We start from the raw sequence: 17,978 nt of genomic DNA, 5'->3' as shown, positions 1-17,978 counted from the left end.
TTTAAAAGATCACTTATCATCACTTCTGTGGCTAACTTTACAGACTATCTGAAAGTATGGATGATGGAGTGTAGGCATCAAGACTGAAGGTAGGGAGACCAGTTAGGAAACTATTGCAATAATCTTAGTGAGAGATGATGGGGACCTCAACTAAGGCAGTAGCAGCACAATTAAGAAGTGGAGAGAAGGGGTGGATGAGAAGAGATGTCAAGGAGGTAGAACCAACAAGATAACTTATGGGGGTAGGGAATGACGGAGAGGGAGGGGTCCAGGATGACTACCAGGTTTCTGGCTTGAGTGTCAGGATGAATAGTAGTTTCTTTCATTAAAGAAGGGAAATCAGGAAGAGAGGTAGATTTGGGTGTGCAAAAGATGAATTAAGTTTTTGGCCATAATGGGGCACCTGGGTGGCTTAGTTGGTTAAGCAACCAACTGTGACTTGGGTCATGATCTCATGGTTTATGAGTTCAAGCCCTGCATTAGAGGGCTGTCATCTCTGCTGTCAGCACAGAGCCTGCTTCATATTCTCTGTCTCCCTCTCTCTCTCTCAAAAATAAATAAAACAATCATTTAAAAAAATAAATATAAAAAAAAAGTTTTTGGCCATATTGACTTTGAAGTATATGTGGGTTAGGTAGGTATAAATGTCCAGGAGCCAGTTGGATATAATGGTCTGAGCTCAGAAGGAAGATCTGGGCTAGAGACAAATCACCAAGGGATAGGGTTAATCATTAGAAACATGGTAGGACTGTACTTTCCCCCACCCTTTGAAGATAAGCATGACCATATGACTTACTTTGACCAATGAAATGTGAGTTGAAGTCACATGGATCATTTTTGGGGAGAAGCTCTAAGAGTTGGTATATGATTTGCCATTCTCTTCCCTCTGCTGTTGACTATGGAAACAGTATTGAGAAGCTCCTGTCCTCCACTAGCCTGGGTCTCTTGGTGACTATCATGAGCAGATGATCCCTGCTGACCTGTTTCAGACATGTATGGTGAGCAAGAAATAACTGTTGTGCTAAGCCTCAGATGTTTAGGAGTTGTGTGTTATCACAGCATAATGTAGCTCACCCTGACTGATAAAGCAATAGTGAAAGCCAAAGAAGTGGATGCTATTGCTTAGGGAGAGTGAGCACAGAGAGAAAAGAACCAACAGTGGATCCCTGGAAATCACTAACATTTAAGGGGAAGGTGGAGGAAGAGAATCTGATGAAGATAGGGGAGTAGCTTAAAAGATTAGAGGAGAAACAGAAGAGAGTGGCTCTTTTTTTTCTGAAAATTAGGGGAGGAGAGAGTTTCCAAGATGAAGGAGTGGTCAGCAGATAAGGATTCAGACAGAAACATGCTGGCAGTCCCATCATGGTGAGAACAGTTTCAGGGGATCACTGGGGGCAGAAACCAGAATGAAGCCAATTTAAAAGGGAATGTGAAGGAAGAAAAATGGAGATAGCTATGTGTAGACTACTCTTCTAAGAAGCCAAATACTCCCAGTTTTTTCAATTATTTCATAGGATGTGGTTTCTAGTTCTCTCTTCTATCCTGGTTCTTCATATTCAGATGAGTTCCTATTTTTCTGTGTCCCTTGCAACTGAACCCAATACCCAAATAGAGTTTATCAACACAATCAAATAGAAGTATCAGCCCTCCTGGCCTGGAAGCTCTGTTTCTGTTAATGCAGACTAAAACCACATTTGCTCTCCGGAGGACTGGGAATCCAAATTCACTGTGTGAATCCAAATTCAGCTGAGAGAGATGGAAAGAGATAGGCCTGCCTGGAGTGTGGGATCAAAGACATAGCCTAGATCAAAGTCCCTGAAAGGAGCCCAAGCCTTCTGGTAAGACATCTGTATAAATTAAATCCTTGAAACTGTAGGCTACCTGAGGACAGGGATTTTATCTTAATTATCTGTGCATTGCCCTTAGTGTTTACAGCTCTGATGGGGAAATTGGAGATGCATTAGCAAAAAGTCCTAGAAAACTAAGCAAATAGAAAAAAGAGGCAAATATTAACTCCAAGAAAACAAGTTGACCAAGGAAGAAAATGTAATCCAGTATTCTACATGACTCAGCTGTGAACAATATTTATAGTCCTAATGATGTAAAAAAGGAATACTCTTAAAGTCAGAAGTTGTGATATGCCAATATTGGATGTATGAAGGGAGGGGAAGTATGTGTACACATACAGTGCTGCTGATAGTAAGAAAGCAAATCTGCCTCTAATAAAGTCAATAGATATTTAAAACAGAAAAAAATCAAGAAATAGCATTGGCATGCCATTTTGAACTGTGGGGGTAAATATCAGAAAAAACAGCTAAGAGATTTGAAAATATTTAAGTCTAAAGAGTGAGGCTCTAGGGTTGAGCAGAAGGCTTCTGTTTTAATTTTAAGCATTGAGATCTATATTTAGCATTTAAAAGACAAATTATACATATCTTTCATACACACACTGATATTTAAAACAGAAAAGTCAAGAAATAGCAGAACTGGCATATCACTAGAAATGTAGAGATAAATATTAGAAGAAAAAGGTAAGAGAATTTCTGTAACACTCATTCTGAAGAATGAGTATACATATGTAGCTTATACAGGTTTCTTAACAATAAAACAAAAATCTCCAAGACTTAATCTGACCAACCTCACCAGACTCAGGCCCAAAGCCCCAGGTCCTGTACTACCCAGTCCTGGGTCATCTACTCCATTACCACTGCCTGGGCCATGAGGTTGGGCCATGTAAGCTTAACAGGCCAACAGAACTAATGAGTGGTCCTATAGCCAAAGAGAGGAACTAATGTGAGAGGAAAGGAGCTTTGGGGGCTTCTGTGCCCAATGGCTATGCAGGCCACCACAGGAATGTTGCCAGTGTGACAGTGACAGCTGTTGCTTCCTTTGAGCTGCACACAGACATATGCAGCATAAAATCCCACTGCCCCCTCCCAGGCACAGGTGTTTGCCACACACTGCTAGTCCTGGGCCCAGGCCCAGAAAGCAATCTCTAGCCTTCTGCAGGGATCATTGTGAAACCAGCTTCCTGACCCTGCCTTCTTCATTCCCCAAATGCAGTACCTTGATAGACAGATGAGAGGCTGAGGAGAACAGAGACCTGATAAAAGGATCTGTCAGCTGTGTTTGGTCTCTAGGGATGAGGTGAATCAAGGCTTTGGAGTCCTTCCATCTCTGCCTCTTTCTTCCTCAACCTAAGCATGTCTTTGTGCCCTCACTTCTAGAATCTCTCCAGTTGCCTTCTGGCTCCTAACCTCCCACTCCCATGCCAGACACTTCACCTGCTCCCAAATTACCTTTCCCATCTCTTAAGCAGTCCATCTTGGTATTGTCAATCTCAATTGGGTATTAAACAGTCATTTGGATTAAACACATCTAATTAAGGTAAGAATAATAACTAGCTGCCATTTGTTAAGTGCTTGCTATATGTCAGGCTCTGTTCTAAGCAACTGACATTTATTAACTCCTTGAATCCTCACAACTACCCCCTGAGGTGGAGACATATTTACAGGTGAAATAGGAAGGACCAGAGAGTGTACATAACTTGCCAAAGGTCACACAGTGAATAATAATAATGGTGGCTACTATTTCATGAGCATTTTCCATCTCATAGGCACTGTAGTCTTAAGAGGTCAGCATGTTGTAGGTCAGTTAAGCATCACAATGACCCTGTTTCATAATTTCAAGTGTGAAGAAAGTGAGGTTCTAAGTGAAAGAAAATGTTCAAGATCTCAGCAATTATTTTATGGAGAAGACAGATGTCAAAGCCAGATTTACCTGGACTTTAGTGCCCAAGCTCTTATATCCCGTATTGCCCCTTGGCTGGTACCTCTCCATTTCACTATTACAATTAAAATAATTAGCTGGTTACTTAAATCTTTTTGATAGAATTTCAGGTCAAGTTGGGGAAAGATCTCTAGGACTGGATGTGAGAGTGATTTTCCAAAGTCAGTGTATTTAGGGGCACCTGGGTGGCTAAGTCGGTTAAGCCACTGACTTCAGCTCAGGTCTTGATCTTGCAGTTCATGAGTTCGAGCCCCACATTGGGCTCTGTGCTGACAGCTCACAGCCTGGAGCCAGCTTTGGATTCTGTGTCTCCCTCTCTGTCTGTCCTTTCCCTGCTTGCACTGTCTCTCTCTCTCTCAAAAAATAAACATTAAAAACATTTTAAAAATTTGAAAAAAATTAAAGTCAGTGTATGCAGCCCATTTCTTGTATGAATAAGGTTTTCTTTGTAAGGGGATGTGAAGGGAAGAATGTTTGGGTACTAGGGGCTACGAATGACCATTTCCACTCTCCCATCAAAGCACTCCCTTCCCACTTTCCTCTAAACACACACACAAACACACAACTTAGGAGATGGAGATGTTGAGAAGAAGCAACTACTGCTTTGTTTCATCCAAACCCACCAGCTTCCTACCCACAGCTGAAGGCTCACTATTTCTGCTTTAATCTTTGGCAGCAGGTGAAGGGAAGGCTGTCTCCTTGTAGAAAGGTTTTCTTGGCTATGGACACTAGCTGTCCTGTCATGGGTCCTATCATTTAGGGGCTTCTGGAACAGTTTTGCCTTGGAAGATTCCAATGCAAGAGTCCATTCCTTCAGAAAGGCCTCAGGGCACTCTACCTAATCTCTCCTACCCAGGTTGCCCCATAAATGTTCTTCACTGCAAAGCCTTTGCTTAAGTCAGATGGAGAGTTAGCTAAAGCTAGGTTCAGACTCTGGCTCTGCCAGTACTAGCTTTGTGAACTTGGACAAGTCACCTGCAAGGAGGCAGGGACTCAGCCACTAATTTGCTATGTGGCTATGAGCAAAGTACTTTCCCTCTCTGGGCCTTAGTTTGGATCCAAGATGATGATCCCTAGGGAGGCAGCATGTATGAGGAGAAGACAGGGTCAAACATCTTTAAACTCAGTCCTGCAGTCAAATCCCAGGTCTGCTCTTACCAGTTATGAAACCTCAAGCAAGTGACTTAAATTCCCTGATCTACATTTTCCTCACCTGCAAAATGGAGATAATAAAAGCACCTATCCTTACCTTTCTATAAATTATGTTGGCAAGGCAACTAGCACAAAGCTTTACCTATAGTTTAATTGTACTGGCACAGATTGGGCAGTACCATTGCCTTCTGGCAATCAAATCCCTGGATTTGACCTGGACTCAAATCCCAGCTCCAACTCTTACTAGCTGAATGACCTTGAGCTAGTTTACTTAACCTCTCTGAACCTGTCTTCTCCTATGTAAAACAGGGATACATATTTTTGCACTTCCCAAGGTAGATGTAAGAATTAAGGGCCTGGGATAGTTCTTTTCTTTCCATTCCCTCCTTTCAGCTCTAAGATTGAAATAACAAATGAAAAAAACAACTGACACAAATGTGATCAGAAAAAGGTTAAAACTATTCATACATATAAAAGAGTACATATAAATCAATAAAAGAAACACACAAGATATAAACAGACAATTCACAAAATGGGCAATACAAATGGCCTACAAAGAAGAAAAACAAATTTTTGACCTAAGGAATGCAAATTAAAAGCCAATGCTCTGCCATTTTTTCAACCCCAACTTAGTAAAGCTTTAAAAATATGATACTCAATACTGGAAAAGGGTGGTAAATTAGTCCCACACTTGTGGCAAGGATATAAACTAGATATGGATATAACCCTTCTGGAAAGAAATTGGTAAGACACAAATTTTGTATGTCAAGAGCCTTGAAAAGAGTAGGACTCTTTGATTGTGTTAGACTAGTCCCAAATGTTCATCCTGCAGAATTAATGTTTATGCTCCCATTTGTATGCAAAACAAAGGAAAGAAAAAGTCATTTGGTGTGCAAATGTTTATGTAAGCTCAGAGAGAGGGGCAGAAGGATACACACGGAATTGTTAACATCAATGACCTCAGGGCATAAACCTCTGTATTTTTAGATTTGGTCCATGAGTATGCATTATTTTGTGATTTAAGAAACTCAGCAAAGTAGAGAAATAAAGAAATGATTGACATAGCATTTATTAAAAAAAGGAATCATAGATCTGACAGGGATTTGTGAACAAAGATATTCATCACAGCATTAATTGTAATAGTAAAAGTTGGAAGTAAAGTAAATATCTCACAATAGGAGCCTAGTTAAATAAGTTGCACTATATTCCTGTGATAGAATATTGAAAACATCAAGAATGATGTTTTCCAATATTTAATTACATGGAAAGATACTTGGCATAACTTTAACAGTAACTTTAAAAGAGCAGGGTGAACAACTATGATTTCAACTATGTAAAAATAGATACTTCTATCTATTAGGATGGCTATTCTCAAAAAATGGAAAATAATAGGTGCTGGGAAGGATGTGGAGAAATTAGAACCTTTGTGCACGGCTGAGAAGAATGTAAAATGGTGCAGCTGCTGTGGAAAACAGTGTGGTGATTCCTCAAAAAGGTAAATATAGAATTATGTGATCCAACAGGTCCACATCTAGGTATATACCCCAAAGAATTGCAAGCAAGGATTCAAACAGATACTTGTACACCAATGTTCTTAACAACATTAGTCACAGTAGCCAAAAGATGAAAGGAAATGAAAACATATGTCCACACAAACACTTGTCCATGAGTGTCCATGGCAGCTTTATTCATAATTACCCAAAGGTGGAAACAACCCAAGTACTCATAGACATGAATGGATAAACAAAATATGGTATATCCAGAGAATAAAATATTATTTGACTATAAAAAGGAATGACACATGCTACAACATGGATGAACCTTGAAAACATTATGTTAAATGAAATAAGCCAGACACAAAAGGACAAATAGTGTATGATTCCACGTAGATGAGGTACTGAGAATAGTCAAATTCACAGAGCCAGAACATAGGATAGAGGCTACTGGGGGCTGGGGAAGGGAGGTATGGAAAGTTATTGTTTAATGGCTATAGAGCTTCTGCTTAGGAGAATAAAAATGTTTTAGAAATGGGTAGTGGTGATTATTGTACAACATTGCAAATGTAATTAATGTCACTGGATTGTACACTTAAAAGTGGTTAATATGGTAAATTTTATCTTATGTATATTTTACTATAATGGAAAAACTAAAAAAATATATATGCCAGAAAAAGACCTATTAGGAGGAGATACACTATAACATTAGGAGTGTCTCTGGGTCCTTTTACCTATTGTACTTCTATTTTCAAAATTTCTCAAAGAGCATGTCTTTGGTAATTGGAAAAAGGGGTATTTTTGCAAGACTCTGAGTCTATAATTCTGGAAGCTTCACTTGGTGTTAGAAGTTCTAGTTGAGTTTAACCCTAAGCAGATACATTCACCTTTTACAGATCTGCCAGGTGGCCATACTATCTGCTGAAAACCAAATAAGAAAACAGGAAACAATGGTAACCCCCATACCACTACATGTCTCTCTGCAGCAGCACTTGGTGAGTTGGCACTTCCTTCTACTCCCCCAGAGAAGCCTAGCCATCCCAGGCCAGGGCTCACCAAAACACTGGCAAGGGAACTAGGTGTCCAAAGCTCAGGACAGGCGTCATCAGGCTCTGGGGTGACAAGGTCTCACTGTTTCCCCTACCAGCTCTCCCAGCAGGTGCTGGGTGGGGCTCAGGCCTGCACCAGGCCTGTTGAGGAGGACCTTCTCCTTTCCTGCACTGGTTGGTCTTTCTAGTGGGTGAGGCTGAGAATGTAGGGAATACCTTCCCTCCAGGCAAGGGGAGCCCAGTGCTTCCCACCTCTTTTGTAGAGCCCACGGAAAAAGAAGGCAGCAAACACCTCCCTTCCTGGCACCCATCCTCTGTCACTATCCCAAGAGGGTACTGGTGATTGTTGCTGGGTCCCAAGGACAAGAGACTGGGGTACCAAGCCAAGAGGATTTTGGTGGATCCCCACTTTGCATTTGAGCGACTCCAGGGGACCCCAAGCTGCCAAGAGGCCTTGTTGGACTTCCTCTGAGGTCAGTGTGGCTTTGCAGCCCAGACTCTCAGTAGCCAGCTGGGCATTGTATCTGACAGCTGAAGGACACCATTAACATTTTCTTTATACTTGTGTGCTCTGGGGAAAGAACAGACAGACCTGATTATGTATCCCAGTCCCCCCACCTTTGGGCTGTGTGGCATGGGTGGGTCACTTCCCTTCACTGAGCCTCAGTTGTCTCATTTGTAAAGTAGGGATAATGATAGTACCCACCTGCTAGGATGACTGTCAGGATTTAAATGTGTTTATGGACACCTATAAAGCCCCTGTAATCTCCCAGGCACTCAAAAGCCCCCTTTCCCTTTCTTATCCCTTTCTGTTTTGGCACCAGTCTGCCTAGCCTTCTAGCCCAGAGACTTGTGGCTCAGGTTCCAGCTCCCTTCTCCAGAATCCATTTGAGCAGGAGCTTTGGTCCTGGCAGCCCCTATTAGTCTGTAGTAACTCCTTCCCTCCCCAGGGCCAGCTGCAGCTTGCCTGTGCCCCTGCTCTCCCCTCTAAGCACCTACCTGGCTCAAGGTGTCAAAAATTCAGGCTGTTCTGAACCCCCTCTTATGCCTAGGGAGAAAAGTCTGATCCCACATCCCTGGCCACTGGCATAAGCTTTGGTGTACGTGCCTCTAATCACAGGAACACAACATACCCATTCTCCCGAGACCTCCCGGGTCAGCATTGGAGAATGGTACTTCTGGAAGCCCATATTTGTCTAGACCCCATCAGAAGGTGCCCCTGGCTTTCTAGCAAACACCTGCAGCTGGGATGTGCATGAAACTGAGACAAGAGCTGAGGTGGGGGTGGAAGGCACGTTTGATGCCCAGTCTGCCTGGGCAGACAGCAGGTAAACAGCCTCAGAGGGTGGGAACACAAAAGAACTGCCCTGAGGGAGAAGATTTTCTAGGGCAAACTCCCACCCTTGAGCCTGAGATGTCCTCCTACATACCCACCTACACACGGAGGGGTGGGTGTGTCCTTTCCCTGAGGTACCAATGCCTAGGGAGGAGACGACAGGCACCTATATGACTTAGAAGCACCCTCTCAGGCTAGTGATGTGTTCTGAGGTCCTTGACCCTCCTTTATCCTCAGTCCCGCCCACCGTCTTCCCTTTCCTCACCCCACCTCCACTGTGTTCAGCAGACTTTTCCAGCAGACCATGAGACTAGGTGGGAGGCTGCTGGGCTCCCTTCCTCCACCTAGCTCCCCCCACCCCCACCTTCAGGAGATACCAGCGAATCCTTCCTGGAGGTTCCCGTTGCTATGGTGACTATAGTAGTCAGGCACCAGCCTGTGGGAAGGATGGGAAGTATCCATGAAGAAGATTGTGTGTCCAAGTGAGTGTGTGTCTAAGTGTGTGTGCATGTCACACATACACATGTCTACCCTGAGCAGGGAGCAGGAAGGCAGGGAGGACATGAAAGCAGAAAGGGAGAGGAGGAGGGAGGGAGAAGACAGAAGAGGGGGCCAGAAGATGGAAGGGGGTGCAGGAGAGCGGATGGGGATAAGGGAGGTGAAGTGTGAATGGGGTGTGAGAGATGCAAGGGGTGAGGGGGCATGGAGGTTATCAAGGGAAAGAGGTACAGTGCAGGGTGGCAGGAGGGAGTGGTTAGGGCAAGGAGCCAGAGAGGGGAAGAACATGGGGTAAAAGTTGGGAGGGGTGTGTGGTAGAGGTGGGTGATGAGGGGAGTGGGGTGGGAGGGGAGATGGGGTGAGGGGATGGACGTAACTGCTGGGAGAAGTGGGGGTTGGATGAGTGTAGGTGTAGGGGTAGGGATAAGAAAGTGAGGTGTGGGTGCAGCTTGTGAATGCTCTGGCATGATCTTCTAAGAGATTGGAAAGGTTGTGTGGCCATTGGTATGTGGGTTGGGTGTGGGCTAAAATTTGAGAAGAATGTGGGGGTGGGGGTAGGTCAGGATGGGGGTGAAGGGGTCTGGAGAGGTGTGGGCAGCATGAGGTCACTTTCCTACTCCCACGTCGAATCCACTATATCCCTGTCTGAGCTATGCACATTGCCTCTTCTCTGGCCCTTCTCTTCCCAGAAGCCCAAAGCTCACATTCCTGGGCAATGAGCTTCTGTGGATTTAGAGACTCCTCCCCAGCGGAGGCTTTCCCATGGTTCCCAGGAGGCCCCTTCTTAACTGTCTCTCCCTCCCCCCACCCCCAGCATGGACCAGGGATTCCTCTCTGCCTTCAAGAACCCTGGGTCAGGGAGGCCGACTGTGGGGCACTCCTAGCATGTAACCTCGAGTGACAACAGGGACCACTGGCCAACTTGGGGCATCTGCCCTTTGCCCAGTGACCTGAGCTCTCTGCTCTCAGTATCAGTGTCAGCCCAGGAGTCCTGCTTGGCAGGAAAGCTGTGGCAGGTGGGAGGAGAAAGGAAGGCAGTGAGGCAGAAACAGCTGCCAGCCAGAGTGGAGGAAGAGCAAGGCCCCAATGGGTATGGGCAGAAGGCAAGGTGCTGGCTCTGGCAGTCCCCTCCTCTGTGTGTCAGGCCCCTCTCTCTGGCCCTTCCCATCCGAGGCTCCTGTTCAGGGAGCAGGCTCTGCTCACGGGCCTAAACTCTGGACTGAAACAGACCTCAGAGGACACCTGTCCAACTCCCCCCCATAATCTGGAGTTAGAGTCATCTCCATGGCATTTCCTCCAGGAGTCTGCCTGAATCAGGCCAGACATTTACTGGGAGCAGGAGGTCATTTCCTTAGAAGGCAGTCTGTTCCCTCTTTGGAAGGAAAAAAGCTGTTAACTGGGCAACTCTGATGTGCCAGGCCTAGGTACTGTGCAGACTTCTCATTAATGATGACCTCACAGGGCTGTTATGATGAATTCACTCCATTTTACAGATGAGATGAGTGAGGCTCAGAGAGTTGAAGTCCCTAGCTCAAGGTCACACAGGTAATAAGTAAAAGAGCTGAGTTGGAACCCAGGACTTTCTCACTACAAAGTCCCTGGCGGGGGGGGGGGGGTGCTAAGCAGGACATGCCTCCTTTGCACCATGACGGCTCTTCTGAGGTTGGAAGTCAGAGCCCATATCCTCCCGAGTCCCCTTTTCGCCTGTTGAAACAGCTGCTTCAACTCTGTCCAGGAGAACTCAGGTTCCAGCCCCCTCCCGACCTGCTCAGTGTGAGATCCAGAATGAAACACACACAGTTTGCCAGGTGGGTTCAAGCCTATCCAGAATAGAGTAGAACTATCACATCCTTCCTTGGCACCAACCTTTACTTATGTGGCCCTATGGCTTGTAAGAGAGCTAATTGTCCTCTTGGGATTCTTTCCCTTCTTGGATGAGAATTATGAAAGAAGAAGCCAGGGTTTTGTTTTCATTTCCACCACTCCCCGTAGTCGCAACGTCCTGAATTTTGAGTAGGAAAGGGGCAGAGGTGGGGGAAAAGGCAATCAGCAGCAGGCAGCGGCCTGGCAGGGTTGGGACGGGGGACACCTATGGGGGAGTGAGGTGGCTGTCCAGTAACCACGGGAAGGGCTGGGAGTGAGGGCCAAGGGGAGGGGGAGCTAAGAGCTTAGGGGGAGGGTGTGTGCACAAGGAGATGAGGGAGGGGTGGAGCACCGGCCTGAGGTTGGGAGAGGTCGGGGTGGGGGTGGGCAGCGGCCTGCCTAAGTTAACATCCCCTACTGTGCGAGAGGAAGTCAGTCGCACATTAAGGAAATGTTCCAGCTGGTACTAAATTGGGAGGTGTCACAGGCAGCAGTGAGGACAGGTATGATTCGTGGGGGCCTGCATGGCCCAAAACAGGGGCAGAATGTTGCCGAAAAAGAGAACAGGGTTTCTGGGGCTGCCCCGGAAAGATCTGACTGAGACACTCAGGACAGGGCCCCAGGAATGGGGCGGTTACCTGGCCCTGGACCAGGGGTTCCAAGCTTGGTTTCCAGAAGTAGAGGAAGCTTCTTCACCCTGGCCTGGGCTACAGGCTCTCTACCCAGGAGAAGCTTTGAGGATGGGGCATCATCTCCAAAGGATCCCCTTTGGGGCAGGGGCTGGACAGGAGGGCTTGGAGCCTAGGGGCAGGCTTGGGAATTGGCAAAAAGGACTGGGATAGAGGTGGAATGGTGGGGTGAAGAGAGAGGGGCTGCAGGTAGGAGCAGAGCAGGGCTGCCTTCTCCCTCAGTGCCCATAATGCAGCTGCAATCCAGAGTCCTGGGGGCCTATGCCTCAGCTGAGGGAGACAGCGCTGAAGACGAGGGGGAAAGACTAGGATAAAGCTGGCACTGCCCTTCTCCCAGCACAGCTGGCAGCAGGAGAGCAGGCAGAGTTCACTTGAGAGGGAGAGCAAGAGAGTGACAGTGACAAGGAGACAAAGGAGAGCAGGGAGGGCTTCAGCCAAGGGGAACCTGATGGGAGGCTACGGCAAAAGCATGCCTGTGCTCCTCTGCAGAACATGCAGGTTGGAGGCTTGGCACTCCTACGCATCAGCTAAGTGACCTCACACAAACTGCTGGATTCCCCCTGCACCTCAGTTTCCTCATCTGTGAAATGGGGATAATGGTGCTGGTATTGCCATCCTCCTGGGCAGTTGTGATCTCATAATATATGCGAGAGAGGGTAAAACCCTAAGCACAACATCAATGTCAGATGTTACATTATTATTACAAAACACTATCAGCTATCTCTTCCCACTTAAATCTCACAAAAGACTGAGGATGTAGGCAGAGTGAGGATTAGGGTCCCTGTTTTACACATGAGGAAATGGAAGCTCAGAGAAGTGAAGTGACATGCCCAAGGTCACACTGCTAACAAGTGGCGGAGGTGATAAGGCCCCCCGAATCCAGGACATCCTTTCTCCTACATCAAACTGCTTGGTAAAAATAAGTAATATGAGGGATCATTATTTAGTGTGGCATCAGACAAAGCTTGAAGGCAACTATAATATGGGAAAAATAAACCCATGGGAAAGTTGTGGTGTGGTCTCTCAGGCATCCTGGTGACAGAAGAGAAGAAAAATGATTGGGGCCATGGGATTGGAGGGAGGGCCACAAAGATAAACATCCTTTATTATTCTGTCTGCTAGTGGACCACATCCCTCTGCTCTCACCGAGTGTATATCTGTTACTGACATCGAGGGTGTGTGTCTGTCTACATGACAAAACATGTCCTTCTTCATATGACAGTTCTTCCGCCTGTGTGTCTCTGACATCGTGGGGAGACACGCCTGTGGGGGACACGGTGTCTGCTTCTATGGCACTGTTTGTGGGTGCGACAATCTCTCTATATCTCTGTATGACTTTGCCTGGGGTGGTGGTGGTGGTGTATGGAAGTGTGTGTTTGTCTATCTGTCTGTACACCTTTAAGAAGTGGAATATCTCATTTGGTAGTGTGAGTGAGGCAGTGAGTCAGCTGAGGCAGAGGGAGGCGGGAGGGAGACTGCTAGGTTACGAGAACAGGAAAAAGGAGGAGAAAGTGAAGTCAGGAGCAAGGAGCTGCCCCTTTTCTCCCCAATCCCCTGCCCAATCCTTAAGAAGCTCACGAAGAGCATGGAACCCTGAAGAAGTCCATGGGGGTCACATTTCATGGAAAGGGGGCACTTTCTGCCCCTCCCCAAGGCCTCAGAGGGAGACAAGTGAGGATAGGAGTCACTGTCTCCCTCTCCAGCTCTCGGCCCCTAGCTCCAGGATGAGTGAGGCCACCACCCCACCTGGTCTCCTCCTCACTTGACCCTTTGACCTTGCTACTCTCTTCTCTCCCCAAGGCAGGCCACCTGGCCAGGCTGAGCAAACAGGGCAGTAGCACCACATCCCAAAATGCTTACAGCCGCCATGCACCTCTTGTCCAGAATGACCCTGCTGAGGGTCAAGAAGTTTCTCCATACCCAGCTCTGCCCTAGGCAGGCCCATTCTGCTGCGGCCTCCCCTCTCCTCTGGATGCCTGTTCCTAGCAGCCAGACAGCCAGCTTCCCCTCCACTGCTACCCCAGTGTACTGGGAAGGCACTAGGAGTTTTGTAATGCACCAGCCTCCAGTGGCCTTCCCACAAGCTGCTGTGCCCTGTTCCCAACTCCTTTTATCAGGGACAAGGACCTGGCAGGTTCCCTCCTTGGGACAAGACAGGCAACCCTGGGCTCCACCTCAGGTCATATAAGGTCAATAGAGCCTGGTGCCCCACCAGCAGGAATGCCTCTCCTCTCACCCATTGGCAGGGGCCAGAGGGTGAGGTTTAGGTTGGCAAATATTTCTCCTTCCACTTTTGGCCTTCCCCCTGCACCAGTCAGTCCCAGGACATTCAATTCCGGCCGAGGTAAGGAAGGGGACACCACTGGCTGAGAATGAAGACTGGGGAGCCAGATCCCTCTTTCCACCCCTTTGTCTGTGACCCCTCCCTCCTCATGCGGGGGCGGGGCACCAGGAAGCCCCAGTCCGAAGGTGCCCAAACCCGGAATTAATAGAAGTTGGCCAGGTGGTTAACTGACCTGAATCCCTGAGGCCCCTTCTCTGGGGAGGGTCCCAAGGTAGCATTCTTAGTGCTCTACTGTGAACGGTGGGGGTGATGGGAAGAGGTGAAGGCGGAGACCTCCTTTTTTCTCCGGGTCCCACCGCCACCGCTCCCGCCGCCGAGGTAGGTGGTGTGCCCGCGGACGCCAGTCCCTACCTTACAGCCTTTCGTGCAGGACCGGATTGAGTACTCTTCTGCCTGTAAGTATTTATGCAGCACGAGGTCGAACTCGTCATATTTTTCCTGAGCATGTCGGTCGAGCCGCTGGTACGCCTCGATACAGTTGCTACACACCTCCCAGGCCCCGGAGCCTGGGCTGGCCACCACGGCCAGAAGGTCCCCCAGCAGGGTGTCCAGGCTGCAGTCCAGGCTGTCGGGGCGGTCCATGCCCAGCAGCAAGTCCCAGACCGTGTAGGTGTCGCAAAAGGAGAGAGTGAAGTTCCGAAAGTGGCCTTTGAGCAAGTTTTTTTTGGCGGAGGGGAACTCGGCCGGGTCACGGGAAGGGGAGTCAGGGGGCCGCAGTGGGGGGGCTGGAGTAGTCGGTTCAAAAAGTCTCTGCAAAGATTGCAATTTGGTGCAAGCTGCGTCCAGCCCCGTGGGCTCTGGGACGCCACCGCAGTCCGGCCTGGGACCGGCAGCGGGGGCAGCTTTGGTCAGGTTGCTGTATTGGGGGCCGCAAGTGCCCGGGGATGCGCTGGGCTCGCCGGGCGGCGGCGGCCGCAGGGGCAGCACCGCGCGAGGAGGCATCGGCTGCCGCTCCCGGCCGGTCCCCCAGGGCGGCCGCATGGCGCTGCTCAGCTCCCTGGCCCGGGGCCGGGCCCCCGCGCACAGCCACAGATGGTCAGCGAGCAGCACGGTGAAGAAGAGCAGGGACGCCAGGGACAGTCGCCATCGCTGCGCCCGCTCAGAGTCAGCGCAAGGTTTGTCGCTTGGCCTGGGAGCCCAGCAGCAGCAGCAGCAGCAGATAGTCAGCGCGGCGGCGTCTTTCCCGGGCCACATCCAAGCGCCCCTGAACATATTTCAGGGGGGTCCGGGCTGGAGGGATCAGGTAGGCGCGAGGCCGGACGGCCGTCACTGGCGGGCGAGCGGGCTGCGCGCCGCTTCGCGCTCCTTGGCGCCGTCCAGGCTCTACCTCGGAGGTTGCATGGTGAGGCAGGCCACCGGCCCGGGGCCCCGCTCAAGGCCAGAGTCGCGGGGTGCTCTCGTGCCGTCCCCGCGCTCCTCCCGTGCTCCCTCGCTCGCAGTCTGGGCGCCGCCGCCCGGCCCGCTAGGCACTGCCCGGTGTCCCGGCGGGGGGCGGTGCGGGGCACTGGGGCGGTGGCGGCTGCGGCGGCGGCGCCGCACTCCTCATAGTGTCGGGCCCCTCAGCTGCCCTCGGCTCCGCGCCACTCCGCTCCGCGCCACTCCACTCCGCGCCGGCGGCCGCCCGGCTCGCACTCTGTTCTGGCCGTCTCGGCTCAGCGCAGCTCTGCGCCCCTCAGCGCCGCCGTGCGGGCCCAGCCACCGCGCTCCGCTCGCTCGCCCCGCGCCGCGCCGCGCCGCGCCGCTCCCGCCCGCTCGTCCGCCCGCCCGCCTGCTGCCTGCTCCGCGCCGCTCCCTGCCTCGCTTGCGCCCTCCTAGGCCCGCCGGCCGGCCCACTGCCCGGCCCTTCGGGCTTCGCTCGCGCTCTGGCCGTTCGCCCGGGCCGGTCCCGGGCCGGCTCCGCTCCGGCTCCGCGCCTGCTGCTCCCAGAGTTCCGGCTCGGGCGGGCCACCTGGCTCCTGGCGGCGCCACAGGCACCGGACGGCGACACGGGGCTTCACTTAGTGCGCCTCTCGCTTCCGTCTCCCGTTAGCACCGCTGTGGCGGCCGCCAAGCGGCACGGCCCCGTGGCTCCCGCTGGCCATGCCCCCTCAGTCTGTCGCCATCTTCCGCTGTGCGGAGAACACCTTGAGAACCAGAGTGCGAGTGTGTTGGGGGGGCGGGGGAGCGGGGCGGAGAAAGAGGCACTGAGAGGAGGAGGGAGCGGGACTGGGGCCCCGACTGCGCCTGCGCCTCAGGACTCACCGCCCCCCCCCCCCCCCAGGCCCCCGCCGGCCGCAGCCTGTGCTGTTTGGGGATGTTTCCAGTCCACCCCCAACTCCATTCACTTCAGCGCCTCCGTTCATCCGCCCGCTCCCCGCGTGCACACGCCACACGCTGAGTCCCAGGCCCCGGCGCTCTCCCTCCCCCGCCCACCTGGGCGCCAGCCTCCCTCCCCAGGGCGGCTGCTCACTCTCCGCCACCCCCCCCCCAACCCCCGAGGGCTAGGGGACTTCTGAGGGTGATTCTTGGTGGCAGGAGGCTAGAGGCTTCTCCTTAGCGTCTCGCTGCCTTCCTGGGTCGTGTCTCCCGTCCCCGTGACTAGGCGATGCTGGAGGCGGCTGCGGATCGAACCAGTCCCGTGTCCCTAACTCCCTGCCCGAGGCGGCCCCTGGTGCTGAAGGACAGCTCCCAGCTCTGCCGCCACAGAGGACAGGTCTGGGAGAGCGCCCTGGAGGGGGCAAGACGGTGGGCTAAGATGGGTAGTAGAGATAGGGTGTCGTTTCTGCCCTTACTAAGATTTACAGCAGCCTCTCCCCCTTCCTAGCTTCCTGGCTCCCCCTACAGGCTGCTGAGAAAAGCTTGAGAGAGAGTTAGAGAAGCTGCGCCTCCCGGATGGAACCATGTGCTTGGGGCCCTCACAGAGTCACATGGCACTAGGAACTCAGACGTACAAACGTCCTGCCGCGCCACTAACCTTGTTTGGATTCCACCAAATCACAGACTGGTCCTATTGTCTACTTCCTTTTCTCACAACCTTCCACTCCCAGTAACTCCCCCGTTCAAAATTTTAATCAGCCATTGCCAGTAAATTTGTGTTAATATAAAGAATAACAACAATAAAGAAAATTGCCTTTATTGAGCGTATACTAGGTGCTAGGTCACTGCTCAAGGTACCTTAGATGAATTATTTCATTTAATCTTCACAACAATCTTAATAAGATAGGCACTACTGTTATCTTCATTTACCTATGGGGGAAGCTGAAGTTTAGAGAGGGTCAGTTGCCTAAGGCCACATAGTTAGTAACTGATGAAGCCAAGACAGAAACCCAGGCAGTCTGGCTCTAGAGCTCTCTTAACATTCAAGTAAATCCCTGGAAATATGAAGGAGTGGAAGACACAGTCCTACCTTAAAGGAAATTACAGTCTACATGAGGAAACAATGTATGTTGGTTAGTGGAAGGATTCATGGACTGGAGACTTGGGTTCAAGTAATAGTTCTACCACTGAACATGAGGTGTGTCCTTGAGAGAATCTTTTCTTTCTCTGAGTCTTGGTTTTCTCCTGAGTAACATGAGGAGATGCCAAGGGCTAAATGAGATAGGTGGGAATCATTAGCACTACTCAGGGTGGGCTGGGGTGGATGCATGAAAGGTTTCCAGAAGAGTGAAAATCTGAGCTTGTTCTAAAGAAGTAGCAGGATTTGGCTGGGTGGGAAGGGCATTCCATTTAAGAGGACTGTTTCAGGGATGAGAAGGGACCCTGTATGGTTGTGAAGCCATAGTGTGA

The 17,978-nt window shown here is 50.1% G+C and overlaps 1 protein-coding gene across 1 annotated transcript in view; it reads right to left on the bottom strand.

Annotated features, from left to right (window-relative positions):
• The window catches only part of NALF2 (NALCN channel auxiliary factor 2), a 30,765-nt gene extending 14,421 nt beyond the window's left edge, over window positions 1-16,344 (bottom strand). Inside the window, exon 1 of the mRNA XM_043570215.1 lies at window positions 14,565-16,344. Coding sequence (XP_043426150.1) covers window positions 14,565-15,425 — 861 coding nt within the window. The 5' untranslated portion in view covers window positions 15,426-16,344. The remainder of the gene's footprint in view (window positions 1-14,564) is intronic.
• Between the last annotated feature and the right edge of the window lie 1,634 nt (window positions 16,345-17,978).

Source organism: Prionailurus bengalensis, chromosome X, assembly GCF_016509475.1.
Source record: "Prionailurus bengalensis isolate Pbe53 chromosome X, Fcat_Pben_1.1_paternal_pri, whole genome shotgun sequence".
NCBI lineage: Eukaryota > Metazoa > Chordata > Mammalia > Carnivora > Felidae > Prionailurus > Prionailurus bengalensis.
Note: the sequence above shows the minus strand (reverse complement) of the source record. Positions and strands in the feature narration are given on the sequence as shown.